At 45.5% G+C, this 27,804-nt stretch overlaps 2 protein-coding genes across 4 annotated transcripts in view; both read right to left on the bottom strand.

Moving 5' to 3' along the window:
• GTF3C3 (general transcription factor IIIC subunit 3) overlaps nucleotides 1-13,919 on the bottom strand; it is a 42,080-nt gene extending 28,161 nt beyond the window's left edge. Inside the window, exons 1-4 of one of the 2 annotated variants that reach the window (XM_072812704.1) lie at nucleotides 13,730-13,919; nucleotides 8,012-8,123; nucleotides 5,623-5,813; nucleotides 4,622-4,745 (exon numbers count right to left, since the gene is read on the bottom strand). In XM_072812704.1, coding sequence (XP_072668805.1) covers nucleotides 4,622-4,745; nucleotides 5,623-5,813; nucleotides 8,012-8,123; nucleotides 13,730-13,831 — 529 coding nt within the window. In that variant the 5' untranslated portion in view covers nucleotides 13,832-13,919. Of the gene's footprint in view, nucleotides 1-4,621; nucleotides 4,746-5,622; nucleotides 5,814-8,011; nucleotides 8,317-13,729 lie in introns of both variants that reach the window. The other variant, XM_072812705.1, reaches the window with a different exon arrangement.
• Nucleotides 13,920-19,331: 5,412 nt separating this feature from the next.
• Nucleotides 19,332-26,317, bottom strand: C36H2orf66 (chromosome 36 C2orf66 homolog). Of its 2 annotated transcripts, XM_072812708.1 has the most exons (4): nucleotides 23,755-26,317; nucleotides 23,016-23,147; nucleotides 21,607-21,805; nucleotides 19,332-19,680 (listed from the first exon to the last, which is right to left on the bottom strand). In XM_072812708.1, the coding sequence occupies exons 2-3, from the start codon at nucleotides 23,133-23,135 to the stop codon at nucleotides 21,626-21,628; spliced, it is 300 nt and encodes a 99-aa protein (XP_072668809.1). In that variant the 5' UTR covers nucleotides 23,136-23,147; nucleotides 23,755-26,317; the 3' UTR covers nucleotides 19,332-19,680; nucleotides 21,607-21,625. The 2 variants fall into 2 exon arrangements, with proteins under 2 accessions (XP_072668809.1, XP_072668808.1); XM_072812707.1 differs by having other exon boundaries at nucleotides 19,333-19,680; nucleotides 23,016-26,317.
• Between the last annotated feature and the right edge of the window lie 1,487 nt (nucleotides 26,318-27,804).

Here is a 27,804-nt window from a genome sequence, read left to right as displayed (position 1 = left end):
GTAATACAATAATAGTAGAGGACTTTAACACTCCACTTACATTAATAGACAGATTATCCAAACAGAAAATCAACAAATAGTGGTTCTGAACGATACCCTAGACCAGATGGATTTAAGATATATTTGCAACATTCTGTACTAAAACAACAAAATACACATTCTTTTCAAGTGTACACAGAACATTCTCCAGAACAGATATTAGGCCACAAAACAAGCCTTAACAAATTCAAAAAAAGCAGTCATACCACGCAGCTTTTCTGACCACAATGCTATGAATACTAGAAATCAACTATAAGAAAGAATCTGGAAAGAGCACAAATAATGGAGGTCTAATAACATGCTACCAAACAATGAATGGATCAATCAAGAAATCAAAGAAGAAATAAAAAGCTACATGGAAACAAATGAAAATAAAAAACACTGCTCCAAAATCTTTGGGATGCAGCCAAAGTGATTCATTCTAAGAGGGAATTTTATAGCAATATAGGCTAACCTCAAGAAGCAAAAAAAATCTTAAATAACCAACCTAACCTTATACCTAAAGGAGTTAAAAAAAAAAAAAAAAAAAAACCCAACAGAAGGAAGGAAATAATAAATAATAAAGATTAGAGCAGAGGGGTGCCTGGCTGGCTCAGTGGGTAGAGCATGTGATTCTTGATCTCAGGGTGTGAGTTCAAGCCCCACAGTGGGTATAGGGATTATCTAACAATAAAACCTTAAAAAAAAAAAAAAAGATTGAACAGAAATAAATGATATAAAAACTAAAAAAAAAAACAATGTAACAGATCAATGAAACCAGGAGCTAGTTCTTTGAAAAGATCAACAAAAATGATAAACCTTAGCAAGACTCATTAAAAAAAAAAGATGCAAATAAATAAAATCATAAATAAAAGAGGAGAAATAACAACCATCACCACAGAAATACAAACAATTGTAATAGAATATTATGAAAACCTAAATGCCAACAAACTGGACAACTTAGAAGAAATGGATAAATTCCTAGAAGCATAAAACCTACCAAAACTGAAGCAGGAAAAAATAGAAAATTTGAACAAACCAATTAGCCGCAATTAAATGGCAGCAATAACCAAAAAACTCCTAAAAAACAAAAGTCCAGGACTACATAACTTCACAGGCAAATTCAACTAAACATTTAAAGAGTTAATTTCTAATCTTTTCAAACCATTCCAAAACATACAAAAGAAAGGAAAACTTCCAAATTCACTCTATGAGGTCAATTATCACCCTAATACCAAAACCAAATAAAGACACTACAAAAAAATAGTACAAGCTTATATCTCTCATGAATGTATATGCAAAAATCCTCAACATATTAGCAAAACAAATCCAAGAATATATTAAAAAAATCATATGCTGTGATAAGTGGGATTATTCCCAAGATGTAAGGATGGTTCAATATTTGCAAAACAGGGGATCCCTGGGTGGCGCAGCAGTTTGGCGCCTGCCTTTGGCCCAGGGCGCGATCCTGGAGACCCGGGATCAAGTCCCACATCAGGCTCCCGGTGCATGGAGCCTGCTTCTCTGCCTATGTCTCTGCCTCTCTCTCTCTCTCTCTCTCTCTCTCTCTGGGACTATCATAAATTAAAAATTAAAAAAAAAATATTTGCAAAACAACCATCAATAAGATAAAGGATGAAATAAATGCAGAAAAAGCATCTGACAAAGTACATCAACTCCTGACAAAAAACCCTCTGCAAAGTAGGTCTAGAGAGCACATATCTCAACATAATAAAGGCCTTATATGAAAAACCCACAGCCAACACCATACTCAATGGTGAAAAACTGAGAACTTTCCCCTTAAGGTCAGGAATAAGACAATGATGTCCACTCTCATCACTTTTATTCAACATAGTACTAGAAGTCCTAGCCACAGCAATTAGACAACATAATGAAAACGCACCCAAAATTGGTAAGAAGAAGTAAAATTCTCATTATTTGCAAGTGACGTGATACTGTATTTAGAAAACCCTAAAGACTCCACCAAAAACTAGTAGAATGGATAAATGAGTTCAGTAAAGTCACAGGATACAAATTGACATACAGCAATCTGTTGCACTCCTATATACTACTAAAGAAGCAGCAGAAACTGAAATTAAGAAAACCATCCAAGAGCCACATGGCTGGCTTTGTCAGTAAAGCATGTGGCTCAGGATCTCAGAGTCATGAGTTTAAGCCTGATGCTGAGTGCAGACTTACTTTAAAAAAAAAAAAAAGGTAAAGAAAAAGAAAACAAAAGAATCCCATTTACAACTGCACGGAAAACAATAAAATAATCTAGGAATAAACTTAACCAAAGAGGTGAAAGACTTGTACTCTGACAACCTAAAACAATGATGAAAGAAATTCAAGACATTACAAAGAAAGGAAAAGACATTCCATGCTCATGGATTGGAAGAACAAATGTCTATGCTACCTAAAGCAAACTACATATTTAATGCAAACCCTATCAAAATAGCAACAGCGTTTTTTTATAGAACTAGAACAAACAATCCTAAAATTTGTATGGAACCATTAAAGTCCCCAAATAGCCAAAGTAATACTGAAAAAAGAAAAATAAAACTGGAGGTATCACAATTCCAGATTTCAAGTTATACTACAAGCAGTAGTAATTTAAAAACTATGGCAGTGCCATAAAAATAGACACACAGATCAATGGAATGGAATAGAAAACCCAGAAATAAACATGCAATTATATGGGCAATTAATTTTCAACAAAGGAGGAATGAATATACAATGGGAAAAGGATAGTCTCTTCGAAAAACGGTACTGGGAAAACCGGACAGCTACAAGTAAAATAATGAAACTGGATCGCTTTCTTCACTATGCACAAAAAAGGGATTAAAGATCTAAATGTGAGACCTGAAACCATAAAAATCCTTGAAGAGAGCACAGACAGTAATGTCTCTGACATCGGCTGTTAACAATATTTTTCTAGATATGTCTCCTGAGGCAAGAAAAATAAAAACAAAAACAAACTATTGGGACTACATGAAAATAAAAAGTTTCTGCACAGTAAACAATCAACAGAACTAAAAGGCAACCTAGTGAAGAAAAGATATCTGCAAATGACATATCCAGTAAAGGGTTAGTATCCAAAACATATACAGAAATGATACAATTCAATACCCCAAAAACCAAATCATCTAATTAAAAAATGGGCATAAGACATGAATAGACATTTCTCCAAAGAAGACATCCAGATGGCCAGAGACACAAACAGGATGGAAAGCAAAAAAGGTATCACTTCACACCTGTCAGAATGGCTAAAATCTAAACCACAAGAAACAAGTGTTGGGAATGTGGAGAAAAGGAACCCTCATGCACTGCTAATGGGTATGCTTACTGGTGCAGCCACTGGAGAAGACAGTATGGAGGTTCCTTAAAAAATAAAAATTAAAAAAAAATCAAAAATAGAACTACACTATGACCTAGTAATTGTACTACTATTTACCCAAAAAATACAAAAGCACTATATTAAAGGGATATGTGCACTTTGACGTTTATAGCAGGATTATTATAATAGCCAAACTATGGAACTAACCTAAGTGTCCATTGATAGATGAATGGATAAAGGTGTGTATGTGCGTGTGCATGCGTATATATACGTACAATGCGGGTATATATGCACAGCTATATATACACAATTACATGTATACACATTGTGTATACACACACACAATGAAATACTACTCAGCCATAAAAAAGAATGAAATCTCGCCATCTGCAACAACATGGATAAAATGAGAGTATAATGCTAAGCAAAATAAATCAGAAAGACAAACGCCATTACGGTTTCATTCATATGTGGAATTTAAAAAAACAAAACAAATGAGGAAAGAAAAAAAAGAGAGAGAGAGACAAACCAAGAAACAGACTCTTAACTATAGAGACCAATCTGATGTTTACCAGAGGGGAGGTGGGTAGAGGGATGGAGGAAATAGGGGACGAGGATTAAAGTATACATTTAGCATGATGAAAAAATTAAAATGAACGAAGAAGAAAAAGACTTCTAAAAGGACCCTCATCCAGATTAAAGGAAATGCTGAAACAATGAAAAGATAAGAGCTCACTGTGTTGCAACTACCCAAGTCGCCATGCAGGGCATCGACACATCAGGAAACCAATATAATAAATATGATTAGTCAAAAAGCCACTTCTGAAGATATCCTTCAATATACCCAAGATTTGCAGTTTAAAGAAAGATGGTAAGTATAAATTGTATCTTTTACCAAAAAATAGATTAAAATAATACAACTCTGCCTAATCTGGAAAGTGAAGAAAAAAAAAGAACACTTTTTAAGTGGTTTTAACGTGTGCTTGCCATACTTAAGACTAACGCTTCCAAAGCCTAAAACCCCAAGATGAAACACTGAAAAACAAATACAGAAAAGAAGCCTAATATTCAATAAATATTAATGATATTTCACGGAGTCATAGTTGGATTTTCATTTTCCTGGTAATGACTTCTACTCAATGTGGAAAGTGGCATATCACTACCAGAACAATCACCTCCAACCCAGAGTATGGTGAAGTGTTTGGCCATTTGTCTTAAAAGTCACACTATTGAATTGCTATTATCCATAATCCCCACAAAAAACACCTTGTCTTATGATTTCCATGCACATCAATATTGCCTCTTCACGTTCTCCTCGAGCAAAGCGAATGTTGGCTTCACCCATGAGACCCCTCAGAGCTCTGGGAAGTTTACTTCGAGGCCTTTTCTCCTGCAGAGGAAAAAGATGACATTTAGCTAAAATATGGTAATATCTGAGATTTCAATTCCAACCAAATTAGTAAATGCAGAAGATAATGAAAATGAAATTTCCCTCTAAAACTTCTCAAAATTCTAAACAGACACCTAAGGGTAACTACAATTCTGACTCATAAATATTAAAGTCTGTATTTCAGGAAAAAGTCTAAAATTAACTTCAGGAAAGAAAAAAAAGTTATTCTAAAATATTCTCCAAAAAGGAATACCTCAGGAAACTAAAATGAAAAGCAAACTTCCTATAGTAGAAAATTCAAAGCACAGTAAAATATATGAAGAAAGCAAAAATCAAAGTGGCCAGAAATCACTAATTACTAATTAGAACAAATGTAAAACCTGATGTTGCAAAATCGATTTATGTGCCAAGAAACTTCTTATAACTTTCTGAAGATCCTCCTCCCTCCAAATTTATCTACTCAGGATACACTTGGTTAAATTGGGGCACTTGGGTGGCTAGGTCAGTCAAGTGTCTGACTCTTGCTTTCAGCTCAGGTCAGGATCTCAGGGTCATGAGATGGGCCCACCCTCAGCAGTGGGGAGTTTTCTTGAGGTCTCCTCCCTCCCCTCTCCCCACCCGCCTCATGCATGCTCTCTCTCACTTGCTCTCCCTCTCAGATACATAAATCTTAAAAAAAAAAAAGTACATTTTGACACATGCGTAAATTAAGGTTTTGCATTTTTAAAAATCTCTAAGATGAAACTTACGAAACCAGTAATAGTTGTCTCATATTTCTTTTCTCATAGTTTGAATTCTTTCCAAATATATGTATAACTTTTCAATTACTATGTCACAGTTTTACATTCCACTTATAAATACTAAAATAAGTTTTTACTTTCATCATTTTCTTGGTTTCACGATTGAGAACCATCTCCAGTACAAACACATCGCCTGCAGTGGGCTGCTCAGGTGTTTCTTCTTCCTCCTCCTCCTCTTCTTCCTCTTCTTCCTCATCATCTTCATTCTCTCCAAGCATGGAAGCAAAGACCTTGTGAACTGACTTACTGACTCCATCTGACATTTCTCCTGAAGAAAGACACATTGAGAATGTTGGATAATTGGGATCGTAAATATGTTTAAGGAAGGATAAAATTTTTTAAAAACCCACATATTCTGAGCAACAAATAAGTAATCATTCTCACGGAATCAATAACAACTATCTTTAAGAATTCTGAACATTCAAAATAAATATAAAAAGAAATGTGTAGGGCGCCTGGGTGGCTCAGTGGTTGGGCATCTACTTTTGGTCCAGGGTGTGATGCTAGAGTCCCGGGATCGAGTCCCGCATCGGGCTCCCCGCATGGAGCCTGCTTCTCCCTCTGCCTGTGTCTGCCTCTCTGTGTCTCTGATGAATAAATAAAATTCTTTAAAAAAAAAAAAAAGAAATCTGTAAAATATAATATTGCCAATTAGTAAAACTTATTCCAGGAACTGAGAAAAAGCAGAAAAATCATGATTATCTTGATAAGAACCATTTGATAAAATCCAATACTCATTCCTAATAAAAATTCTTAGTCAAATAGAAACAGAAGGGAATATCTTTAATTTGATAAACAGTATCTACAAAAAACTTCCCACAAACACAGTTAATGGTGAATTATTCAGCTGCTGGGAATGAGACAAGGCTGTTATCACCATTCCTTTCAACATTTTGCTGGAGGTCCTGGATAATGTAAAAGAGAAAAGGTATAAAGATGGAAAGGAAGAAATAAAACTCTCATTATTCACAAAGGATGTGATCGTATATGAAGAAGATCCAAAAGCATGTATGTACAACTGCCAGAATGCATAAATTGAGCAAAGTTCCTGGACTCAAGGTCAATAAACAAAAATTGTAGTTTTCTATCCGCAATAATGAACTGAAAATGAAATTAAAAGCAAGACTCAATTAAGGGAGGGCCCGATGGCCACTTCTTGGGGGCAGCTCCCAGTATCCCTGTTAACTTGTCATGGGTAAATGGATACTATGAACTATTACCAGTATTCTGATCACGAGGGAGGCATATCAGTCGCTGAAAATTAATCAATCTGCACACTAGTTCATCAGTTAGACTCTGATGGCTTTCGTTAGCTTGGGAGGAACCAAATCTAGTATCTGGACATGCAGAGCTGAGGAATGGATCCCAGAATGAGGCGCAAACCAAGACACTGACACTGCGGGTGAGGACCCATCTGCACAGCCAAAAGGACTTCCACTCTGGCCTATCTTATCTCCTGTAACTAAAGCAGCAGTTTGGAAGCCACTTTGTGTAAACATACAAGCCATTAATTACAATTTGGTGGGGTACCCTCTGGAGGTGATTAATAAGTAACTTAAAGGGCCAATTTAAGAAACAATGATTCTAAAATGGCTCCCAATACCGATATCAATCTGAAACGCTTTTCCACGGGGGCACCTGTGCTGCTCAGCCAGGTAAGCCACTGACTCTAGATTTCGGCTCAGGTCATCATTTCACGGTCCTGCAACCTGGCTGAGCATGGCTCACACTGTGTGGAGAGTCTGCCTGACGATTCTCTCCCTTTGCCCCTTCTCCCAGTCCCACATAGGCATGCTCTCTCTAAAATAAATAAATCTGGGGGATCCCTGGGTGGCTCAGCAGTTTAGCGCCTGCCTTGGCCCAGGGCGTGGTCCTGGGGTTCTGGGATGGAGTCCCATGTCGAGCTCCCTGCACGGAGCCTGTTTCTCCCTCTGCCTCTCTCTATCATGAATAAATAAATAAATAAATAAATAAATAAATAAATAAATAAATAAATAAATAAATAAATAAATCTTTAAAAAATAATAATGAAATAAAAATAAACATATAAATCTTGGGGATCCCTGGGTGGCCCCGTGGTTAAGTGTCTGCCTTCTGCCCAGGGTGTGATCCTAGAGACCCAGGATCGAGTCCCATGTTGGGCTCCCTGCATAGAGCCTGCTTCTTCCTCTGCCTGTCTCTCTGCATCTCTCTCTCTCTCTGTGTCTCTCATGAATAAATAAATAAAATCTCTAAAAAACAAATAAATAAATCTTAAAAAAAAAACAAAGAAACACTTTTCCAAAAAATAACCATTACCATATTCAATACCTCAACAAATATTCATTGAGCACCTGTTACACGATGCACTACGCTCCTGAGACACCAGGTAAATAACAGAATAGCACTGCAATGGAAAAAAAAATAAGACTTTCGTTATTAGGTACTCTTAATATTTAATGGAGGTGGTCAATCATTTCAACATACCTTCGTTGACATCTTTGTCCCGAGATTTGGAGGAGTCGATGCCAGAAGAGGATGGAACTTCAGAGTCATTTGCATTTTCTTCAGATGATAACTTTCCTTTTTCCTGAAGACTCTGTGATTGAAAAGTCAACGACATCAAAAACACACCGTAGATTCAGTTCCCAGCAGCTGGGACTAAGGCACCTGCCTCATCTTCCATGACCACAGAGCCTGAGCTCTGCACACACATACAGAATGTGGAATCCAAACCTGAAGAGCCACAGCATTTCAGAGAACTCCGATCCCCCGACTGCCTGCCCAGGTCACTTGCAAAAAAAAAAAAAAAAAAAAATCATTTCAAATACCTTTTGGATTTCGCGAATCTACATATCCTATCCCAGCTTCTTAAATGAAAAGAGCTGGGTCGTTATTAGCCGCATGAATGAGGGAAGCACCTGCCTGTTAATCAAAAATGGCCTGATTATTTTAATTTTTCCTCGAACCTCCTGTAAGCAGAGAAGATACGGGAAGTTCCGATGTTCTAAAGTATGAAAAGTGATGTGCGTGGAGATGCCACCCCCCCCCCACACACACACCGGGCGACGCCTCAACCCGGGAGCTCTGACCTCCCGGCGGGGAGGGAACCCAGACTAAGGAAGAGGCAGCACGTCTGCTCCACCAGGTGCTCCACCAGGTGCTCCGCACAACGCCAAGCTGCTGGGGGGCAAAGCTCGACCTGAATCAGCAAATCGGGAGGGGGGGGGGGGAAGGGGAGGGCTGGGGAGACAGAAGAGGCCGCCATCGCCACCGAGGCAGGCTGGGGGTGGGGGAGACAGAAGAGGCTGCCAGAGGTTGGGGTGGGGGGAGTGTGGCAGGGGAGACAGGAGAGGTCGCCACTGAGGCAAGCCGTGGGGGGGGGTTTGAGGCCGCCACAGAGGCAAGCGGGGGAAGGGGGGACAGGAGAGGCCGCCACTGAGGCAAGCGTTGGGCGGGGGGAGACAGGAAAGGCCGCCACAGAGGCAAGGGGGGTGACAGGAGAGACCGCCACAGAGGCAAGGGGGGGGACAGGAGAGGCCGCCACAGAGGCGGGGGGGGGGACAGGAGAGGCCGCCACAGAGGCAAGGGGGGGGACAGGAGAGGCCGCCACAGAGGCAACTGGGGGGACAGGAGAGGCCGCCACAGAGGCAAGGGGGGGGACAGGAGAGGCCACCACAGAGGCAAGGGGGGGGACAGGAGAGGCCGCCACAGAGGCAACTGGGGGGACAGGAGAGGCCGCCACAGAGGCAAGGGGGGGGACAGGAGAGGCCACCACAGAGGCAAGGGGGGGACAGGAGAGGCCGCCACAGAGGTAAGGGGGGGACAGGAGAGGCCGCCACAGAGGCAAGGGGGGGACAGGAGAGGCCGCCACAGAGGTAAGGGGGGGACAGGAGAGGCCGCCACAGAGGCAAGGGGGGGGACAGAAGAGGCCGCCACAGAGGTAAGGGGGGGGACAGGAGAGGCCGCCACAGAGGCAAGTGCGGGGACAGGAGAGGCCGCCACAGAGGTAAGGGGGGGACAGGAGAGGCCGCCACAGAGGCAAGGAGGGGGACAGGAGAGGCCGCCACAGAGGCAAGGGGGGGACAGGAGAGGCCGCCACAGAGGCAAGTGTGGGGACAAGAGAGGCCGCCACAGAGGTAAGGGGGGGGACAGGAGAGGCCGCCACAGAGGCAAGTGCGGGGACAGGAGAGGCCGCCACAGAGGTAAGGGGGGGACAGGAGAGGCCGCCACAGAGGTAAGGGGGGGGACAGGAGAGGCCGCCACAGAGGTAAGGGGGGGGACAAGAGAGGCCGCCACTGAGGAAAGGGGGGGACAGGAGAGGCCGCCACAGAGGTAAGGGGGGGGACAGGAGAGGCCGCCACAGAGGTAAGGGGGGGGACAGGAGAGGCCGCCACTGAGGAAAGGGGGGGACAGGAGAGGCCGCCACAGAGGCAAGGGGGGGACAGGAGAGGCCGCCACAGAGGCAAGGGGGGGACAGGAGAGGCCGCCACAGAGGCAAGGGGGGGACAGGAGAGGCCGCCACAGAGGTAAGGGGGGGGACAGGAGAGGCCGCCACAGAGGCAAGTGCGGGGACAGGAGAGGCCGCCACAGAGGCAAGGAGGGGGACAAGAGAGGCCGCCACAGAGGCAAGGGGGGGACAGGAGAGGCCGCCACAGAGGTAAGGGGGGGGGACAGGAGAGGCCGCCACAGAGGTAAGGGGGGGGACAGGAGAGGCCGCCACAGAGGTAAGGGGGGGGACAGGAGAGGCCGCCACAGAGGCAAGTGCGGGGACAGGAGAGGCCGCCACAGAGGCAAGGGGGGGACAGGAGAGGCCGCCACAGAGGTAAGGGGGGGGACAGGAGAGGCCGCCACAGAGGTAAGGGGGGGGACAGGAGAGGCCGCCACTGAGGAAAGGGGGGGACAGGAGAGGCCGCCACAGAGGTAAGGGGGGGGACAGGAGAGGCCGCCACAGAGGTAAGGGGGGGGACAGGAGAGGCCGCCACTGAGGAAAGGGGGGGACAGGAGAGGCCACCACAGAGGCAAGGGGGGGACAGGAGAGGCCGCCACAGAGGCAAGGGGGGGACAGGAGAGGCCGCCACAGAGGTAAGGGGGGGGGGACAGGAGAGGCCGCCACTGAGGAAAGGGGGGGACAGGAGAGGCCACCACAGAGGCAAGGGGGGGACAGGAGAGGCCACCACAGAGGTAAGGGGGGGGACAGGAGAGGCCGCCACTGAGGAAAGGGGGGGACAGGAGAGGCCACCACAGAGGCAAGGGGGGGACAGGAGAGGCCGCCACAGAGGCAAGGGGGGGACAGGAGAGGCCGCCACAGAGGTAAGGGGGGGGGACAGGAGAGGCCGCCACTGAGGAAAGGGGGGGACAGGAGAGGCCACCACAGAGGCAAGGGGGGGACAGGAGAGGCCACCACAGAGGCAAGGGGCGGACAGGAGAGGCCGCCACAGAGGCAAGTGCGGGGACAGGAGAGGCCGTCACAGAGGCAAGGGGGGGACAGGAGAGGCCGCCACAGAGGCAAGGGGGGGACAGGAGAGGCCGCCACAGAGGCAAGTGCGGGGACAGGAGAGGCCACCACAGAGGTAAGGGGGGGGACAGGAGAGGCCGCCACAGAGGCAAGTGCGGGGACAGGAGAGGCCGCCACAGAGGCAAGGGGGGGACAGGACAGGCCGCCACAGAGACAAGTGCGGGGACAGGAGAGGCCGCCACAGAGGTAAGGGGGGGTGACAGGAGAGGCCGCCACTGAGGAAAGGGGGGGACAGGAGAGGCTGCCACAGAGGTAAGGGGGGGGACAGGAGAGGCCGCCATAGAGGTAAGGGGGGGGACAGGAGAGGCCGCCACTGAGGAAAGGGGGGGACAGGAGAGGCCACCACAGAGGCAAGGGGGGGACAGGAGAGGCCGCCACAGAGGCAAGGGGGGGACAGGAGAGGCCGCCACAGAGGCAAGTGCGGGGACAGGAGAGGCCGCCACAGAGGCAAGGGGGGGACAGGAGAGGCCGCCACAGAGGCAAGTGCGGGGACAGGAGAGGCCGCCACAGAGGTAAGGGGGGGTGACAGGAGAGGCCGCCACTGAGGAAAGGGGGGGACAGGAGAGGCCGCCACAGAGGTAAGGGGGGGGGGACAGGAGAGGCCGCCATAGAGGTAAGGGGGGGGACAGGAGAGGCCGCCACTGAGGAAAGGGGGGGACAGGAGAGGCCACCACAGAGGCAAGGGGGGGACAGGAGAGGCCGCCACAGAGGCAAGGGGGGGACAGGAGAGGCCGCCACAGAGGCAAGTGCGGGGACAGGAGAGGCCACCACAGAGGTAAGGGGGGGGACAGGAGAGGCCGCCACAGAGGCAAGGGGGGGACAGGAGAGGCCGCCACAGAGGCAAGTGCGGGGACAGGAGAGGCCGCCACAGAGGTAAGGGGGGGGACAGGAGAGGCCGCCACAGAGGCAAGGGGGGGACAGGAGAGGCCGCCACAGAGGTAAGGGGGGGGACAGGAGAGGCCGCCACAGAGGCAAGTGCGGGGACAGGAGAGGCCGCCACAGAGGTAAGGGGGGGGACAGGAGAGGCCGCCACAGAGGAAAGGGGGGGACAGGAGAGGCCGCCACAGAGGTAAGGGGGGGGGACAGGAGAGGCCGCCACAGAGGTAAGGGGGGGTGACAGGAGAGGCCGCCACTGAGGAAAGGGGGGGACAGGAGAGGCCGCCACAGAGGTAAGGGGGGGGGACAGGAGAGGCCGCCATAGAGGTAAGGGGGGGGACAGGAGAGGCCGCCACTGAGGAAAGGGGGGGACAGGAGAGGCCACCACAGAGGCAAGGGGGGGACAGGAGAGGCCGCCACAGAGGCAAGGGGGGGACAGGAGAGGCCGCCACAGAGGCAAGTGCGGGGACAGGAGAGGCCACCACAGAGGTAAGGGGGGGGACAGGAGAGGCCGCCACAGAGGCAAGTGCGGGGACAGGAGAGGCCGCCACAGAGGCAAGGGGGGGACAGGAGAGGCCGCCACAGAGGTAAGGGGGGGACAGGAGAGGCCGCCACAGAGGTAAGGGGGGGGACAGGAGAGGCCGCCACTGAGGAAAGGGGGGGACAGGAGAGGCCACCACAGAGGCAAGGGGGGGACAGGAGAGGCCGCCACAGAGGCAAGGGGGGGACAGGAGAGGCCGCCACAGAGGCAAGTGCGGGGACAGGAGAGGCCACCACAGAGGTAAGGGGGGGGACAGGAGAGGCCGCCACAGAGGCAAGTGCGGGGACAGGAGAGGCCGCCACAGAGGCAAGTGCGGGGACAGGAGAGGCCGCCACAGAGGCAAGGGGGGGACAGGAGAGGCCGCCACAGAGGTAAGGGGGGGACAGGAGAGGCCGCCACAGAGGTAAGGGGGGGGACAGGAGAGGCCGCCACAGAGGCAAGTGCGGGGACAGGAGAGGCCGCCACAGAGGTAAGGGGGGGGACAGGAGAGGCCGCCACAGAGGCAAGTGCGGGGACAGGAGAGGCCGCCACAGAGGTAAGGGGGGGGACAGGAGAGGCCGCCACAGAGGCAAGGGGGGGACAGGAGAGGCCGCCACAGAGGTAAGGGGGGGGACAGGAGAGGCCGCCACAGAGGCAAGTGCGGGGACAGGAGAGGCCGCCACAGAGGTAAGGGGGGGGACAGGAGAGGCCGCCACAGAGGCAAGGGGGGGACAGGAGAGGCCGCCACAGAGGCAAGTGCGGGGACAGGAGAGGCCGCCACAGAGGTAAGGGGGGGATAGGAGAGGCCGCCACAGAGGTAAGGGGGGGGACAGGAGAGGCCGCCACAGAGGCAAGTGCGGGGACAGGAGAGGCCGCCACAGAGGTAAGGGGGGGGACAGGAGAGGCCGCCACAGAGGCAAGGGGGGGACAGGAGAGGCCGCCACAGAGGCAAGTGCGGGGACAGGAGAGGCCGCCACAGAGGTAAGGGGGGGATAGGAGAGGCCGCCACAGAGCAAGGGGGGGACAGGAGAGGCCGCCACAGAGGTAAGGGGGGGACAGGAGAGGCCGCCACTGAGGAAAGGGGAGGGACTGGAGAGGTCGCCAGAGGCAAGCGGGAGGGGACAGGAGAGGCCGCCAGAGGCAAGCGGGAGGGGGAAGCTTAGCCCAAGAATGAGAGCGGAGAGCCGGGGGTGCGGGGAAGGGGGAGCGGCTGCAGGGCGACGGCCCCTCCCGCATCTCGGGGTTCCGCGCGACAGGACGCCGGGAGCACCCCGGCCGGGCAGCGCCTCACTTTCTTCTCGCGGGTTTTTCTCTCTTCTCTCCGCCTTTCGAACTCCTCAAAGGAAATCTTCCCTTCCAGGTAGTCGATGAGCTCCGGGCTGAACCCCGACATGGCGGCGGCGGCGGCGGGGAGCCGGGGGAACGGAGGAGCCTGGGGAGCCGCGGCCCAGGACGCCACCGGAAGTACGCGGTCGCGGCCCGCCCCCGGACGCCCAGAGCAGCGCCCCGGCGTCCTCCTGGGAAAGCGGCCCGGCCGGCGCCGCAGCCGCTGCGCTCGGGTTCCGCCGGGGCGTTGGGCCGGATCCCTCCGGCGGCGCAGGCGGCACCCGCCGACCCCGACCCCGGCCCCGACCCCGGCCCGGGGGTGACTGGGGAGGTGACAGCGAGGACCACAACAAACAAACAGAACACGAGAGAAAGAAAGACAAAGTGCTTCACAGAAATTGTCCCTAACCTAGGTCGTAACCCTCAATTCTTCGTTAGGGCTCTCACTCTCCATCCATCGCCTTTTCTGAATGTCTGTTCTTTCATTTGCCGAACTCATTATTTTCTTAACTTAACCCGCGGGCACTGCCACGTGCATGTTGCCCTTTCCATTTTTCTGCCACAGCAAATGGAAATAAAGCCCCCGCCCCCCCCCCCCACACACACACCTGTGCCCTAAACCTCCTCTCCTCCACCCTGGCACCATCACTAGGCCTTCCCGTCTTCCCCACGTCCTCAGACTCTCCTTTCCCCTGGGGCGCCTTCTCCGGCCGCAAATAAGTCTATCAGGACGTCATGTTCCACCCATGAGTCCTTCCCGCTTTCTTCTTCACAGTCAGGGTTTTAGAAAGGATCAGAAGCCTGATGGGCCTACCCCCCACCCTTGCGCACTCACTCTAGGCCATGTTACATACAGAGCTCAAAATAACCCTTAAAAACGGATGCTGCTATTCTTAATGCCAATGTCCTATATCTAACAAGTAGCAGTTCACCAGGGTGTGAACCCTGGTCTATGTGACCCCAGATCCCATGCATGGAATTAGTACGGCATACGGCCTCCCCTCAGTGGAACTATTCTTCACCCCCTGCACACTTGTCCGTCTGTGTTGTATCTTGTATTCTAACTATTTCTCTGATGATGGTTCCTCCGCTGACCTAGTCTAGAGACACTCTCTGTCAGCATCTTGAAAGCAGAACCACCTGATGCATCTCTGTGAACTCTAGTACTCCGGGCTCAAAACACATTTATGAATGAAGTCGGATGGAACTGAAAGTGCATTGGAAATGGGCAAGAGTGTTGAGCTGTGGGGGGAATGCATCTTGACATAAAGCCTTTAGGGCTAAAGACAAGTTACAAGGAGCCTATCACTTTGTTACAATCCAGACGAGCAACAGTAGGATGGGAGAATGAAAGCTCCGACCCCAAGAGTTCCAGGTAAGAAAAAGATACCTCACAGCTAGAAGGCATGCCCTTTCTCATGATGAAGAATCCTCAGGACTCTCCCTGGGTAGAAAGTATGGAGGCCAGCAGGGTAGGTTGGATTAAAGTACTCGGCAGAAATCATTTCTAAGGAAATCTCCCCTGCATTTCCCAGGCAGTCAGGGAACTGTATCTAAAAAGAAGTCAAGAGTCTGGTCCTAATTTTCCTAGGGGAAGAGAAGGGAATCAAGGGCAGGAAAGCTGGTCATTTCATAAGAACTCTCTCCTATGACCCAGGTGACTTAGACCAACTTGTTTCATTATTACCTGACTGGAATGTGGAATGACAATTGTGAAGCTATAGATTCAGGTTGGGGAGAATCGAGAATAAGGAGCAGGAGGTGGGAGGATGGTTTTTAGGCCTTTGATAAAGAGGCAACAGACCCAAAATGGAGTCACTTGTGCTGAAGCCACATCCCAGAACCAAGACTCACTACCTGACATAGTTACAGCTTCAATGTCTGTCAGCAGTGGCATCTTAAGCTGGTCAATCTGGAATTACCTGGTCAGCACTAGTGAGGTAAGAGACCTCACTGCATGACAGACCCCTGTGGTCCCCTGAAGACAGGTAACCTGGCCACAAACAATCCACTCTCTGCTGGTAACTTCCTCGTCCCACCTCCTCTAGCTACAAGTCTCTCATTTTGTACAGCTCTTCGGAGCTTCTTTCTATTTGTTAAATGATGCCCAATTCATGGTTCATCAAATAAAGATCTTTAAAATTTACTTGAAAGGGTACCTGTGCAGCTCAGTTGCTTAAGTGTCTGCCTTCTGCTCAGGTCATGATCCCAGGGTCCTGGGATCAAGTCCCACATCAGGCTCCCTGCTCAGCAGGGTGTCTGTTTCTTCCTCTAGCCTTCTCCCCCCGCTTCTGATCTCTCTCTCTCTCTCTCTCTCTGTCTCTTTCTGTCTCTCATGCTCTCTTTCTCTCAAATAAATAAAATCTTGAAGTAAAATTTACTTTAAATTTTGAATTTGGTTTTAAGCACTGCTATGGAACACCTTGTAGACACTAATGTTCTTTTACATCTCAGACTATTGCAACATATCTTATACAATTGTAATCTTTCTGGTTTTCTTTTCTTCACTTCATTGTAAGTGATTTGTCCCCTGGTGAGTCAGAGGTATCCACATTACCTTGAGATGAAGTAGAATTGTTCCAGCAGTAATGAAAATAGCAGGAAGAAATTTTTCATACTTTCTGACTGCTTTTGAGAATCAAAATGGAATGTCTGAAGAAAGTAGAATATTGAGTACGTGCCATGACAAGAGAATTTAAGAGTACGCAGGAAAGAGAGGACTTCATTCTTTCTCTTTGTCAAGGGGAGGAAAAGGAATAGGATGTGACCCTTTTGGGAAGACAATTTTTCCATAATTCTCTCTTTTCTGCAGAAGCTTGTCACAACCTTCAATCTGGGCTATATTTTCAAAGATGTCTCTGGAACAACCAACCTTGAAAGACAGAAAAATTGTCTTTTCCTGGGGCAGAAGACAGGTTTGTTTTCTGACCAGTATAATAAATATAATGTTTCCCTCTGGGGCAAAGGCTGAGCATGTTTGCTAGTATAGTGGTCCCTTATAAAAGTGGGGATTTCCTAAGTTTGGGGTCCTCAGCCATGGCACAAACCCACTTGTGTACAGCATAGACTTGAACACACCTCCATGTGGCTCCCATGGTACTTGGGGGTAGGAGAACCAATGTGGGTATAAAACTCATGCTGACTGCAGTGCCATGAGTAATAAAGACTGTTGCCTCGGACTCAAGAGTCTCGTGTGTCTGACAGGATCTGTGAAACTGTAGTAGGATAGTGTGCAGCTTACAAATAAAGTAGAACCTCACACTCGTAACAGTTCTTATCCTTAGATCTGGGATAGGGGACAATAGGAATTGTCCTATTGTCCTGGGAATGGGGAACATCAAAGAGGAACAGAATCAGTATTGAAAGGCTGTCAGAGACTTGTGCAGAGAATTACCATGGGCCCCTTGAGACCCTGGATTACTTACAAAACATTACTTTTTGCTGGAGGAAACACAACACTTTTGCTGTTTTCCTAGCAATGGCTCTCAGCCAGGAAAATACCACTTCCCCAGTGGGCTTTTAGGGGAAATGTGTGTGGGGAAAGTTTTGGTTGTCAAAATAATAGGGCAGCGGTGAGGGAAATGATTGACATACAGTGTCTGAGGCCCAGATGTGATAAATGGTCATACAAGCGGAGACTTGGTCTTCCTCAAATGCCAATAGCATCACCATCAAGAAACTGTTATCAGGGCAGGCCCGGTGGCCCAGTGGTTTAGTGCCGCCTGCAGCCCGGGGCATGATCCTGGAGATCCTGGATCGAGTCCCACGTCAGGCTCTCTGCATGGTGCTTGCTTCTGTCTCTGCCTCTCTCTCTCTGCGTCTCTATGAATAAATAAATAAAATCTTAAAAAAAAAAAAAAAAAGAAACTCTAATCAGTGTGGAATGAAGGCTTTCCATCAACATCTACCTGCCAATGGCGAAGAGTTTTCCAGCGGAAGGATGCATACTCTTGCATTGAGACTTTGTAAGCTCCTAGCTCAAAGTCCGTGTGGATGCTTTTCCTTTTCAAAGGAACTGAAACGGGGGATCCCTGGGTGGCGCAGCGGTTTGGCGCCTGCCTTTGGCCCAGGGCGCGATCCTGGACACCCGGGATGGAGTCCCACGTTGGGCTCCCGGTGCATGGAGCCTGCTTCTCCCTCTGCCTGTATCTCTGCCTCTCTCTCTCTCTCTGTGTGACTATCATAAATAATAATAAAAAAAAGACCATTCAAAGGAACTGAAACGTAAGTTCAGTTTTCCCCGAAACATTCCCTTTGTGGATGTATTGATTCCCAGAGCAGGGGTAGTAAAAGGGAAGGGGAAAACCAGCCATGGGTAACTGAGTGGAACTGGACAGTGGTAAAAGACTCTTTACCACTCTACCCTTTATCTGACTAGCTTATAATTTTCGGAGGGCTAGCTCATAATCAGTGATCACTTATACCTTTTAAATGGTAGGAAACATAATATTTGAGCTAGAAGCAACTTCTATTACTGAGCGAATAATAACAGAATAGCATACACCTTCACTTCAATTCAAGACATATTTATTGAACACTTGCTACATGCAGAGCACTGTGCTAGGCACTGGAGAAATAAAAGTGGCTTAGATATGATTTCTGCTCACAAAGACCTCACAACACTCCAGGGAAAACAGACATGTATACAACTGGTTAAAACAGAACAAATGAAACCAGATGCATAAATCTATTTTTGCATAAATATTTTATTATTGATCTTGAGTATCAATCATCCACAAAAAAGCCACAGAAAACTATTGTGGAACGTACAGACTGTTGCTACTGGGACACCGATGTTTCCATTCTAATACAATGTTCTTTTGCAGGAATCACAGAGAAAATGATGCAGCTCTCCATAATGATATAGGAAAAGTAGCTATTCCAAATGAAAATATGAGAATCAGAATAATTCAGCTTAAGCTGATGAGGAGAGGAGAAAATTGGTTGTAAAAGAAGGCAATCCCGGGATCCCTGGATGGCGCAGCGGTTTGGCGCCTGCCTTTGGCCCAGGGCGCGATCCTGGAGACCCGGGATCGAATCCCACGTCGGGCTCCCGGTGCATGGAGCCTGCTTCTCTCTCTGCCTGTGTCTCTGCCTCTCTCTCTCTCTCTGTGACTATCATAAATAAATAAAAAAAAATTAAAAAAATAAATAAACTACAACTCTTAAAAAAAAAAAAAAAAAAGAAGGCAATCCCAATCACTTTTAAGCTACCTTCTTAAGGAAGTGTGTGCTGAAGAACCAGGGCTGGGTGTGGCAAGGATAGTTCACGTAGCACAATGTCCACCTCTGAATAGAGGGGCGGGGAATATCTCCTAGAGACCGTAGCAACTTCTAGAATCCCAAGTGTCTTTGCGTTCCATTTCAACTCTACTGTGTATGTTTATCGCTACCTCTCCCTTGGTGTGAAACTGTGAGGTCTTCCAACAGCACAGGCTGAAAGTGGGAATGTGTCTTCTCTTCAGGAAAAAGACAAATTTTAAGCTCAAATCTCTATTACATATAATAAAATATAGTAAAAATGCAAAGAGTCTCTTTCAAATAAAAGCATTTATTGATAAAAGGTAATAAGCATACAGGTTTTAAAGAGAAGCTTTTTTTTTGGTAGAGAAGCTTAAAAGAAATGTAATTTGGAAGATCATCATCTCTTTTTGACTCAATGGTGTTTTTGTAACTCTTACAAATATGTGCAGTGCTCTACGTTGGTGATTATGGTTTATAGAGTGGAAAAAAGACTAAAAAAATACAGGTAAGTCACATATGTCTCAAAGGTCAATTTATTTATATGTAAATCTAGAAATGTAGAATAAAACCATTATACATTGACAAAAGTGGAGGGAAAACTGGTTTAGCCATGACCACGATTGAATTTTTCTAATGAGAAGCTTCATATATGGTTTCAAAATAGCCAGACACCTGAAAGAACAAGAAAATGATATCACAAAATAGAAAGTGAAGACTATGCAAGCAACACAATGACCCAAAGATCATATTTCAACAAAGACTTTTTAAGATTTATTTGAGAGGGAGCACGCGGGGCAGGGGGCAGAGGAAGAAGGGGTCTTAAGCAGCTTCTCCCCTATGCCTGGAGCCTGAGGTGGGGATTGATCCCAAGACCCTGTGATCATGACCTGAGCTGAAACCAAGAGTCAGCTGTTCAACCAACTGTGCCACTCAGATACCCCAGGTTTTCTTTTCTAAATAGAGATGTTAGAATGGAGCATGTATAATTATGAGCTATTCTCCAAATAGAAGCTTAGTTTCTCTCACCACGTTGAACAATGTGTTTTATGATACTACTGAGCGCTTTCTCTGTTTCCTGCCCTTAAACATCACCTCACTCCATGCCCATGTGATGTTATTTGATATTTTCTCCGATAGTTTCTGTGAGTTAGAAATCAGTATCTGCAATTTATAAACAAAGAAACTAAGGCTTACAACCAACCTGCATGCAATTCTATCTCATACTGTGGTATTAGCAGTTGTTCTGTTTTAGTGTCTAATAGCCTAGGGCCTAAGTGTGACTAAGAGTCAAGAGAACCCTTCATTAACATCTTTATTTTTATTCTAGTTTATTTTCTCATTGTAGGAGTTGTCAGGTGCATATGCCACATGGTAAATCTCATCTTCTGCTACCACATTTGAAGGAACTAGTACTCAAAACTCTTTCACATGCAGAATAAAGTGCAACAATAGTATGCTTCCTCACAATTTCATCCCAAGCTTGTGTTAAATGGGAGTAGGTTTAATTATGATTCAGTTTCCTTCCCTATTCAGCCAAACAAAAAAACTAATAGACTAGAATCACAATGTATTTTTTTGGGAATGTACCACACATTTAATTTTTTAATGGTAAATATTTATTTGATAGGTATGCTAAGGTAATAAGAATAATAAAGCTTAAAAAAAGAATGATAAAGCTTAAATCTTAAATGTAAATAAATTTTTGTGTTTTTTTTCTGTGAGGAAAATGCCATCTTTACTAATACTTTACTTTTTTTTCTCTAGGTGAGAAAGCTCAAGCTCAAATATAACTTTTTTCCAAGAAGACCATTTTTTGAACTTTTCTTTTTTTTTTTGAACTTTTCTATTAAATCCAACTGCACAATTTGATATATATCTTTATATATTATTTTCTGCATAAATTAGCTATATGACCTGGTATGAAAAAAAGATAGGTAAAAGCATGTGATATTCCACTATATTTACTAATTATTAAGAGTGATAATTCTAGAGGTGCCTGGCTGGCTCAATCAGTAGAGCAGGTGACTCTTAATCTTGGGGTTGTGAGTTCAAGCCCCATATTAAGCATAGAGATTACTTTAAAGAAAAAGTGGTAATCCTTTTAATATCTCTCTTGCTAGAAAACTATGCTTAAAAATTCATTAACTGTCATTTCTTTTCTTTTTCTTTTTCTTTTTCTTTTTCTTTTCGGTTTAAATCCCAAGGGGAGCTTAAACTCATGATCCTGAGCTCAGCCGATTGGGCATCTGTCTTTGACTCAGGTCAAGATCTCAGGGTCCTGGGATGGAGACCGCATCAGGCTCCCTGCTCAGTGGGGAGTCTGCTTCTCCTTCTCTGTCTGCCGCTCCCCTCTTGTGCTCTCTCAGTCTCTCACTCTTGTGCCCTCTCTCAAATAAATAAAATCTTAAAAAAAATAAAATGAAACCAGGCCATGAAACACATGAACCAAATCCAAATACTAACAGTGATGAGTATCATCAGAACTGAGTACATGTTTCTATGAGGAAATAAAATCATTTTTCAAATAAATACTTTCAAAATCTCTTTATGCTTGAGTTGTATAATTGGGTAGATCCTGGGAATAAAAGGATAACTTACCTGTGTTCAGAGGAAACATTCAGCCTTTGAGGTATTTGGGAAAGGAGTTTTTCTCCTCTTCATAATCTGCAAATGCAGAGGCAAGAAGTTCTGATTGGAAAGTGAGAGCTCTAGGATTCTCGTTCATGGAGAAAGTGTTTGGAAACCTCCCGAGATCGAGACCTCGTCCCTTAAAATACGCCTGAAGGGTTCTGAAAAACTGAAGAGAGAAAATGTTAAATGCCATGTGTGAATTAAACATCAAAAATACATAGAGACAGATATTTCCCCCCCTCTCTCCTTTCCTCTGTGAATTGACTTGGGGGCTAATCTAGGAGACAGGAGGTGGAAAACCCAGAAATAGAAGTACATGTTTTGACTACTTCTCCTCCTTCCCTTCCACTGTCCCTTACCCTGCCTTCTTTCCAACATTTCAACCCTGAACCAGATAATTCAACCTTTTTGGTGGAGATTAAGAGAGAATGATTATTTAACAGCATCATAGTCAGAAGGTTTGTTGTAAACCACCTCTGAACCAGTAGGTCAGAGATTAGATTGAACTGCGCAGTGATGAGAGCTCCTGCCCCCTGTCTGCCTGCCAGTGAGATCCCAGGCATTGTCTTCTGCACTGGACCTTTTAGACATGCCATTTCCAGCTTTCCTTTAGGAAATGAATACATAGAAGCTTGGTTGTTTTAACCCTATCTTGTTATATTTCACACCATTTTCTTTATGGAAACTGTATTGTGAAATAATATCAGCATGTTTATTTATTTGGCATACTTTTAAAAGAATTTTTGCTGATGTTTTGAATTCTATTTCCCAGATAACTTTATATTGAAAATAATGCCGGGGGGCGCCTGGCTGGCTCAGTCAATGGAAGGTACAACTCTTGGGCTTGGGGCTGTGGGTTTGAGCCCCACGTTGGGTATAGACATTATTTAAAACTAAATATTAAAAAAAAGGAAATAAAAATAATGCCTGGTGAATTGATAAGAATGCAAGTCAACTTTCAGTTTTTGCAATTGAGCTTTGCATGTGTTGGTCATATGAGAATCTATTTTATTATCAGTTCAATCTGAACTGTGGAAAAATCAATTCCTTGCTAAAGCTCTTGATTTTGTATATCTATGAGGAACCCAGGCTATGAAGTCAATGTGTATGTAAGATCACTTACAAATGTAATGTGTTGCATGTGTATAAAACCATCTCTAAATATAAGTCTGTTTCTCCTCACAGAAACAGATGTAAATTGGCCAGAAGAACAACAGGATATCAGCCACTAGGCTAGCAAAGCCTTTGCCCAGTCCTATCAAGGAATCTCCTTGGCACTTGGTGGCCTCACTGTACTGTAGCAGAGTGCAGTGTGCGTAAATCCAGAGGTGCCAATTTCACCCTGCAGCTCAGCATGTCCCAGTGTGTGCTCTTACCAGATCTCTGTTTCTGGGGTTGTTCAGTGACTTCCATTTCTCCTTGTTTCTCAGTGTGGCTCCATGCACAAGCCCAAGTAGCACCAAGGCAACACACAGCAGCAGGGATGCTTTGGGCATGGTGGAATGAAGCTGAGTGGAAAGAAGGATCGGAGCAATGTCAATGGTCAGAGAGAGAAGAAAGGGAGAAAAGAAAAAGAAGGAGGGGAAGGAAGAAGGTAAAAGAAAGGAGGGCAGATGTGGAAAAGAGAAAGAGGAAGTATTTTTTAAAAGAGACAGGAGGAAGAAATAGTATATTATTTCATCTGAATTTCACAGCCGTCTTTTTTCCACATTCATTTGCAACTGAAGATCCCCAAATCCAGTTGATGACCTCAGAGGAGTTTATGATGATGAGAGCATTATGCAGTGATAAACAAAGCAATCATAAATACAACCTAGAAAGTCTGAGTATGCCTTCTCATCTTTGAAAAACATGCACTTTGTTGTCTTCGAAGAAAGTGCAATTCTTAAAAAACAAAAACAAAAACCTTAAACTACATAAGTGTTAAGACAGCAGTCTCCAGAAGTGAAGAAGAGGGAGGAGGAGGAGAAAGAAAAAGAAAAAATATACCCCAAAGTGAGAATTGTATGGACACACACGTCTGAGACAGACACACACCACACTGGCATAGATGGTCTCCCCTCCCCAACGTATGATATGGAAATGAAACACACAGAAAGGACTAATAACACTTACCAGGTGGTGGGCTTTGGCTGGCCCTGGTTAGCCACCCTGTTTACAACCTCTAAGGCAATTCATGGCTACTTATAACCACTGGACCGGCTGCAGGTGGGAGTCAATGACGTGAGCAAGGCAAGTTGAAAAATAATGATTCCATTTTCAGCCATGGCACCAAAGACCCTTGAGAATCACATCTTCAAGCTTCTTCAAGGGTGACAGTTTACTTATTGGTCTTATAAATATAGCAGCTGCTCCTTTAACCACTGAACATTTTATGTGGATTTTATGAAACACACAGGCACTTCTACACAGCAAAGTGGCTTTTTACGTTCTCATTCTTAAGAGAACGGTATATACAGCAGCTGGCAATACGATGATGATTACCCACCTAACAGAATGTTCTTTTAGAGATATCAGCTTTTCATATTAACATCATTTTTTGAACAGGAAATTCTATTGCAAGAGATGAAATTGTTCTTTGTGACCTACACCTTATATTTCTTCTGGGAATCTCAAAAAGCTTTACAAGTTTTAAATAGAGGCATGGTTTATCATTTTTTAAAAAAACCTTCAAAATAGAGCAAAAAGGTAACATGTTGTTCTTGGAAAAAAAGAAAAGTTGCTAGACTATCACATCTCCTTGCTGCATAAATGTCATCCATAGAAAATGGTGGAGTTGAGAAATTGGACCTGAGTTGTGAAGTTGCTTTGGTTGCAATCACTCAAAACAATCCAGGACAAGGTCTTTGTGAGAAGGCTAGTAAGCTGGACTAGAAATACTTGGACTAGAATACTTGGCTATGGTCTGTCTTGCCTTATTGACCCTGGGCAAGTCACTACGTTTGTTTATTCCTTTCTTCGTTCATGCTGCAAACCTTTAAAAAAATTATTTATTTATTTATTTATTTATTTATTTATTTATTTATGAGAGAGAGAAAAAAAAAACATGAGTAGGGAGAGGGGCGGAGGGAGAGGGAGAGAGAATCTCAAGCTGACTTCCCACTGAGCTGAGTGCAAAGCCTAATGCCTGGCTTGATCTCAAGACCCTGAGCTCATAACCTGAGCTGAATTCAAGAGTCAGATGCTTAACCGACTGAGCCACCCAGGCTCCCCCATGCAACAAACTTTTATTGAGTGCCTAGTATGTGCCAGGCACTACAGCAGGCTTTGAGGATAAAATGGTAAGAATAATAGGTTCTGCCTTCGTGAAACTAATAGATGAGTGGCAAGACAGAGACTGATCAAATCATTATACAACAATGTGTATAAATATAAATGAGAATATCTATGAAGAGAAACTGGGCTGGGCAGCCCGGGTGGCTCAGCGGTTTAGCGCCGCCTTCAGCCCAGGGCCTGATCCTGGAGACCCGGGATCGAGTCCCACGTCGGGCTCCCTGCGTGGAGCCTGCTTCTCCCTCTGCCTGTGTCTCTGCCTCTCTTTCTGTCTGTCTCTCATGAATAAATAAACAAAATCTAAAAACAAAAACAAAAACAAGAAACCATTCCATTACTTTAAAAAAAAAGAAAGAAACTAGGTGCTGTGAGTATAGAAGAGGGGGTTTAATTCCGTCTCAAGAGTCAGGGAAGGCTTCTGTGGTAGGTAAGTAGGAGTTACCTAGGCAACCTAGAGAGGACAGAGGGCAAGAGTTTCAAACAAGGTGAACAACTGTCAGATTCTGTGGCTAAAAGCGATGTGGCACACTGGAGCAACGGAAGACAAGTTTGTAGGCCAGGAGTAGAGGGGGAGCCTGCTGTGAGATGGGGCTGGGGAGGTAGGTTCTGATCTTTCTGCTCCAAACAATGCTGACTGAAGGGTTTTAAATGCCCAAACAGCTTGATCAGACTTGCAGTTTTAAGAAATTTTTCTGGTTGCAATAAGGAGGATAGATTGAGCTAGAAGAGAGGGATGTGAGAGACCAGTTAGGTCTCTACTGCAGTAATCCAGGCAGGAAGATGCTAAAATGGATTAGGATGGTAACCCAGATGTAGAGATGTGAGTGCATCTGAGAGCTATTTAGAAGAAATTGACAATGTACTGAATACTATGGAAGGCGGAGATCAGGGGAAGAGTTTCAAGAACAATCCCTAGGTCTCGGGATTATGCAGCTGAGTGGCTGACAGGGCCACTTGCTGAGATATCAAATACTGGCATAGAGGGACGGAGCTCACAAGTTCCATTCTAGACATGTGTTTGAAGAACTTTAAGATCTTCAAGGGTGTATATTGGAGTCACAGGTCTAGAGCTCAGAGGAGAGGTCTGGGGAAAAAAATGTAAATATGGGAATTGTTAACATGTAACTGGATAAGACTGCCTCAGCAGAGATTAGAAAATGAGAAGAGAAGGTGGCCTAGGCCTTGAGTTTTGAGAAGTTTTTCATGTAACATCGTTATGCAGGAATCTACAAAAAAGGAGACCTTGGAGGTAGGGGAGAAACCAGGATGGTATTGAAATAAGAGAAAAAATTTTCAAGAAGGTACAAAGTGGATACAATGAGGACTGGAAAGGGTCCATGGAGCATTCATGCTGTTTCGGTAAATGCAGATGAAAGATTAGATGTGAGTAGATGAAAAAAAGAAAAGAAAGAAGAAAGAAGAAAGAAGAAAGAAGAAGAAGAAGAAAGAGAAGAAGAAGAAAGTAGATGAGGAGGAGAAATAGTACCTCAAGCTCTTGAGAACTTAAACTGTGAAAGAGTTGGGGGGAAAAGGTGGTAACTGGAGAGGGGAGTGGAGGAGAGTGAAGGGAAGGTGTTGTCATGTTCAGGGTGAGAGACTTGAATTTGTTTAAATGTCAGTGGCTGGGTGAGTAAATGAATACCCTGGAATTTTATTACATCACCTCTACTTAAAACTTCCAGACTTTGAAGTTAAAGCACCTAATGATACTGAAGTATGAAATTATTAATGAGATTATGGTAAAGTGACTACATTGTAAACTCCTTAGAAGTTGCTCACCCTTATATTCCTAATGTCAAGCATGTTGAGCCCAGTATGATTTCTAAATGAGAAAAACATAATAAATTAGAATAGATTTTCCAGCCATTTATCTGTGAATATTTTCTAACTTTACCCTCTTTTACATAAAAACACAGCTCATTTTCTCCCACTTAAGAGTTCCCCATTTAAAAAACATTTATGGGGATCCCAGGGTAGCTCAGCAGTTTAGCACTTTCCTTTGGCCCAGGGCATGATCCTGGAGACCCGGATCGAGTCCCACGTCGGGCTCCCTGCATGGAGCCTGCTTCTCCCTCTGTCTGTGTCTCTGTGTCTTTCTCTCTTTGTGTGTCTCATGAATAAATAAATAAAATCTTTTTAAAAAATGTTTTTTTTTTTTTAAAAAAAAAAAAAAGCTAACCATCACCTGAGCTCTCAGGGAGTCATTATCTTTCTGCTGGTGGAAGGTCTTGCCTTGATGTTGATGGCCGCTGATCAGAGTGGTAGTTGCTGAAGGTTGGGGTGGCTGTGGCACTTTCTTAAAATTAGACAAAAATGAAGTTTATCACATCAATTGACTCTTCCTTTCATGAAAAATTTCTCTTTAGTATGTGACACTATTTGATAGCATTTTACTCTCTTCACAAACTTTATTGTGAGATTGCAACAACTCGATCACATCCTCAGCTCCAGTTCTAGTTCTTTTGCTGTTTCCACCACATCTGCAGTAATTTCTTCCATGAAAACTTGAACCCCTCAAAGTCATCTATGAGAGTTGAAATCTTCTTCCAAACTCCTGTGACCGTTGGCATTTTGACCTCTTCCCACAAATCACCAATGCTCTTAATGGCATCTAGAATGGTGAACCCTTTCCAGAAGGCTTTCCATTTATTTTGCCCCGATCCATCAGAGGAATCACTATCCATGGCAGCTATAGCCTTATGAAATGTATTTCCTTGACCCATGGGCTGCAGAATGAGTGTGGTGTTAGCAGGCGTGAAGACAACATTAATCTTACTGTACATCTCCATCAGAGCTCTTGGGAGACCAAGTGCATTGCTAATGAGCAGTGAAAGGGATCTTCTGAGCAGTAGGTCTCAACAATGGGCTTAAAATATTTGGTAAGCCATGGTG

The sequence above is a fragment of the Canis lupus genome, chromosome 36, assembly GCF_048164855.1.
Source record: "Canis lupus baileyi chromosome 36, mCanLup2.hap1, whole genome shotgun sequence".
Lineage (NCBI taxonomy): Eukaryota > Metazoa > Chordata > Mammalia > Carnivora > Canidae > Canis > Canis lupus.
Note: the sequence above shows the minus strand (reverse complement) of the source record. Positions and strands in the feature narration are given on the sequence as shown.

Bases quoted from the DNA above. Each gene is read 5' to 3' on its own strand.
- C36H2orf66 (XM_072812708.1), bottom strand. From the start codon at position 23,135: ATGCCCAAAGCATCCCTGCTGCTGTGTGTTGCCTTGGTGCTACTTGGG. The intron at 21,806-23,015 runs GTAAGAGCACAC...TTCTCTCTTCAG, and splicing joins ACCCCAGAAACAGAGATCTG to TTTTTCAGAACCCTTCAGGC.